The 5,461-nt window shown below is 32.6% G+C and overlaps 1 protein-coding gene across 1 annotated transcript; it reads left to right on the forward strand.

Moving 5' to 3' along the window:
* The first annotated feature begins 247 nt into the window (after positions 1-247).
* Positions 248-4,798, forward strand: LOC104101270 (polygalacturonase At1g48100). The gene is made up of 6 exons (XM_009608721.4): positions 248-779; positions 1,362-1,529; positions 1,959-2,003; positions 2,565-2,772; positions 3,185-3,266; positions 4,039-4,798. The coding sequence occupies exons 1-6, from the start codon at positions 351-353 to the stop codon at positions 4,538-4,540; spliced, it is 1,434 nt and encodes a 477-aa protein (XP_009607016.1). The 5' UTR covers positions 248-350; the 3' UTR covers positions 4,541-4,798.
* Positions 4,799-5,461: the final 663 nt, after the last annotated feature.

Below are 5,461 nucleotides of genomic sequence, written 5' to 3' on the forward strand. Positions count from 1 at the left end.
GTGGTAGAAGTGCGACCCACTAGTCCAAATGTCAAACAACCAAGATCTATGACTTGGCATGTCTTCACAGTTGTTGTAAAAATTTCTCAATCTCAAAACACCAATTTTAGTTTTGTTCTCCCGTGAAGGAGAGTATTCTTGTAGACAACGACTGATTGATCAACCTAAACTTGCCACGTGTTTACATCTTTTAACTTTTTAGTAACCCCTTTTTCACTATAAATTTGCAGCCTCAACTTCAGATGATTCTTGTGTCTTACCACATGAAAAAGCACACACACAAAAATAACACTATAGTACTATAAAGTTTATTTTTTGTTCCTTTAATATTTTCTCAATTCCCACCTTCAATGGAGATACTTCGCTTATTATGGGTTACTATTATGTTGTTATTCTTTAGTCATTTAATCAATGTAGAAGGAAGACATCATCTTTCCAAGAAACCAAAGAGCAAAAATATTAGTTATGTTCCTAGTCCTGTTGATGTTCATGTTGATGAGCAACCACCAGCTGCATCTCCTGTTAGTACTATTGTTCCGTCAGACCCGAGTTACGGAGGTCCTACTGGCTCGACTAATTCAGATTCTGGTTGCGTTTTTGACGTGACAGAGTATGGAGCCATAGGAGATGGCTCAACGGATGACACTGATGCATTCAGAGCTGCTTGGAAAGAAGCATGTCAAGTTGAATCAGCTGTGGTTTTGGCTCCTGCTGACCATGTTTTTATGATCACTTCTACCATTTTCTCTGGCCCTTGCAAACCTGGACTTGAATTTCAAGTAAGAACATACATGTCTTCTTTTTCTTTTTCCATCTTATTAAATAGTATTTTAAATTTATTTCTCTACTCTTCCTCTGATATGTGATGGGAGACTTAAAACAGCCAGGAATTTTTGCACTATTTGTGCAGTACGGTTTTTGAATGAAGAAAATTCAATTGAATCACTTTATTTCCTGTGGCAGAGGCAGAAGCCATAGTTTGATACAATATGAGATTTTAAGTTATAGTAATTTATACTTTCTCATCTATTTTTTGTAAGTAGATATTTTGTTCAATATTGTTTTTAATTTTTTTAGGGTCATAGCTAAACGGCATTTTCTTTCCAGCAAAAAAAGAATCTAATATTTGTTTCTTTAACTGACATATATATTAAAATGTCTATTGATTATAATATTCCTTTTTGAATGTATATATTTCCTAGTATTCAATTATTCCTAAAATTTTTATATTTAGACATTAAAAATTAGCATCTTTCAATTTCCCTCGAAAAGTTTGGAATTTAAAGTCAAATGCAAAACTAAATTTGAGAAAATAAAGGCGTATACAATAAGTAATTTTGTTCTTTGCATGTTATAAATAGGTAAATGGGATCTTAATGCCACCAGATGGACCAGATTGTTGGCCAAAAAAAGATAGTAACAAACAATGGCTTGTGTTTTACCGACTTGATAATATGACTTTCACCGGCACTGGTACTATTGAAGGTAATGGTGAAAAATGGTGGGAATTACCTTGCAAACCTCACAGGGTAAGTCTTTTTTCCTCTTTTTTTTTTTTTTGGTTTGTTTTTAGTTTAAAAAAAAAGAAAGAAGAGAAAAGTTCAAAAGGGTCCGTGATAATATTAGTGTCTTTCTCTCTGTCTCATTGTCTCTCTTTCCAATCAGATTATTTCAATATATGTCATTTTTCATCTGTTTAAAAATAGGATTTAAATTGTATGTAATTTGAATTGTTATTACAAGTTACTCATTATTTATCAAAGATTAACAATCAACGTTACTTAATATACTTACATGTAATTATCTTTTAACTGATCTGATTGTATAAATTTTTTTTTTTATAATCAGTGCATATAACTTAAATGATATTGTAGGATATTAATAAGCATAGAGTTAGATGATTCTCGTGAATGTTAGTTTGTATGGTAATCAATACAATTCCATTTGTCATCTTTCAGGGACCTAATGGCTCAACTTTACCTGGACCATGTGATAGCCCTGCTGTAAGTTAGCTTCACTGTCTCTCTCTTCTCAAAAGATACTTCTTTGATTTGGTTTGTAATATTAACACCGATATAAAATTTAAAATTACATGTATCGCATGTTTAGTTATTGATATTAATTAAAATTGGTATAAGATTTATACTAAAATCTTATTATTACATCTATTCCCACTTGTTCTGAATCAAACGACCCCTTTAAGTGTTTTTTTTCTTTTCTAATTTTCATCGCATATTAGTCGAGCATTTTCTTTGTCCATACTAGTAGTATTAGTGTTAGCCTTGTGTTTTCTTATTCGTAGATTTCTATTACTACTTGTTATTTCTGTCGCTTCGATGTTCTTATTGCATTGCTGGTGTTACTGCTTGTTGCTACTGCTTTTTTCAATCTTTCTTTGAGCCGATGGTCTATTGAAAACAACATTTATACCTTTCCAAGATAGGGTTAAGGTTCGCGTACACACTACTCTCTCTAAACTTTGTGGGAGTTTACTGAGATTATTACTGTTGTTATTGTTGTAATTTTCATCATGTAACTTTTGTTTGTATGAATATTTTTGGCAGATGATAAGGTTTTTCATGAGCTCCAATTTGGTGGTGAGAGGTTTAAGAATACAAAACAGTCCAATGTTCCACATGAAATTTGATGGGTGTGAAGGAGTATTAATTGACCAATTGTCAATTTCTTCCCCTAAACTTAGCCCAAACACTGATGGAATTCACATTGAGAACACCAAATCTGTTGGAATCTACAACTCCGTTATAGCCAATGGTACACAATTAACCATAACTCTCTCTCTATTAGCTTTTTCTTTGTATAAACTTACTCGCTCTAGATGTTCATGTCAAATTAATAATAAAATGACATATCTTCTGCATATAAATATCATGTTATTAGTGTTTGGTATAAACGTCGGTTCGGTTTATCTTACACCGTCAAGTTTCAGAGGCGAAGCTAACCTATAAGGTGTGGGTTCAGCCGGACCTAATCACTTTTGATTAAATATTATATTTGTATTAAAAATTTATTAAATATATATATTATTCAATTACGAATTCAATAACTAGAATGAGTTATGTGTTTCGTGATAAATTAAAAAACTCATAAATTTTAAATTTTAATTTCGGGTCGTTCGGTGATGCCATTTATTAATGTTTTCTAAAATGAAATCTGGTTTTATCAGGCGACGATTGTATATCAATTGGACCTGGTAGTTCAAACGTTGATATTGAAGCCGTCACATGTGGGCCCAGTCACGGGATCAGGTACTTTTTCTGTTTCTATTTTTTCGTGGAAACTTGACCTACTGTCCTTACCCTCAATTTATGAATTAAATAACAGAAAGCCGAATCTTATTTTTCTAATAAGGACAAGATTTGTCTTTTCATCTTCTTAGTTAATCATGTCATTGGGATGGATCACAAGACTAGAATATATCAAACCTCTCTTTTTCTCCACCAAGCTATTTGGATTTGTTAGTCTCTAAAAAATAATTATGCATATTTACCTCTAATTTTAGAAAAAAATGATTTTTAAAGAATAAGATTTGCAAAATACATGCTCCTTCCATTTTCATTCGTCATGGAGTATTTATATTTTAATATATAAGAAAGTTTTGCACAAATAGCCGGTCGAATTCATAATTTACTTGTTCTAACCCCTATACATAGATTATACTTAAATAGTTGCCTATACTAGCGCTTAAACTTAAAACTGTCCGTAGATGTATAGTAAATATATAATTCATATATAATATGTGTATAATTATATATAATCATTGTATAATCTATGTATGATGGCTAGAAAAAGTAAACAGTAACTTCAACCGACTATCTTATATTTTTGAATAATTTTCAAAAAGTGGAATACTTCCATTTTCATTTGCTCCGGCCACAATCAGTAGCAAAATCAAAATTTTGTTAAGGGTATTTAAGATTTGATATACATAAGTTTAAAAAGTAATATGAAACCTATAAACAATGGAGTAAATAATTTTCCGGAAAATGGTGGTCAATAATCGCGTATTTTTTTGTGCAGCATTGGGAGCCTAGGGGTGCACCATAGCCAGGCATGTGTCTCAAACATAACAGTCCGGAACACCATAATACGAGAGTCAGACAACGGAGTAAGAATAAAAACATGGCAAGGAGGGTCAGGATCAGTAACAGGATTATCATTCGACACAATTCAAATGGAAAATGTGCGCAACTGCATAATCATAGACCAATATTACTGCATGACAAAAGGCTGTCAAAACGAAACATCTGCAGTTTGTGTTAAAGACATCTCGTACAGGAACATTAAAGGAACTTATGATGTTAGAAGTGCTCCTATTCATTTTGCCTGCAGTGATACCATTGCCTGTACTAATATTACAATGTCTGAAGTTGAACTTCTTCCACATGAAGGCGAGCTTGTCGATGATCCTTTCTGTTGGAACGCTTATGGAATTCAACAGACGTTAACGATACCTCCAATTGATTGTTTACAAGATGGAATGCCTCAGTCAATTGGTGAGGATGCATATACTTGCAGCTGATGATCGATCACTTTACTAGTAGTACTATTTTTGTTTAGTTATATATAGCTCTATTTTATAAGCTATTTTTTGTAGGTCATTTTGCTATATATAAATAGTTTGCTAGTCTCCATCCCAGTTGGGGTTAGTGTCCCTGTGTGATGATTATAATACTATTTGTAGCAGATATATATGGTCTATTTTACTGGCCTATTTTCTGTACTAGAGAGTGAAATGAAATGTCGTCTACTAATAAAATGAGTTACTCTTTGTACATCATTTCCATTGCAATTTCCAAATATTAGCAACTAAAAACTGCGCAGCAGAGTGGATGGATTTTTTCATATTTTCTCCAAATGCTACATTTTTATAAATGCCTGCGAATTTAACTACCATATGATGATATTAACTGTTGTGGTAAAAAAGGAAACTAAGGTTTATGTGTGGATTTAACATCCTCAACAACCATATAAATTTTAAACTAAAGCAACGGACAACCATATAAAAGGAATAAGATGAAAGAAAGAAAGAAAACAGACAAATGCAAAGAGAGAGATAGTTAAGTTTTGCTATAGAGATATACTCCCTTGTCGGTAAGGACGACAAATAACACCAAATCTTACAGTTGAATTGCAAAGGATAAGGTTTGGCTTGATATTCACCGTTAAAAAATTAAATGATGAAATTGCAAGAGTCTGAAGGAGAAATCAAGTTTTCCTCTACCCTGTTGCGCAATCCATAAGTACAAGATACAACTCTTTGCCTTTATTATCTTCACTTCCATAGACATTTTTTTCAACATAGTCATGCTCTTTTATTAGGATTTCCTCACCCCAGTCCTTTGCACAATACATGCACACATTTCTAGCAAAACCAAACGGTTCATTAGCGGGACCACAACAAAGACAGTGAAATTGCATCTCAGTTATTCCAGATGGCATG

The sequence above is a fragment of the Nicotiana tomentosiformis genome, chromosome 4, assembly GCF_000390325.3.
Source record: "Nicotiana tomentosiformis chromosome 4, ASM39032v3, whole genome shotgun sequence".
In the NCBI taxonomy this organism is placed as follows: Eukaryota; Viridiplantae; Streptophyta; class Magnoliopsida; order Solanales; family Solanaceae; genus Nicotiana; species Nicotiana tomentosiformis.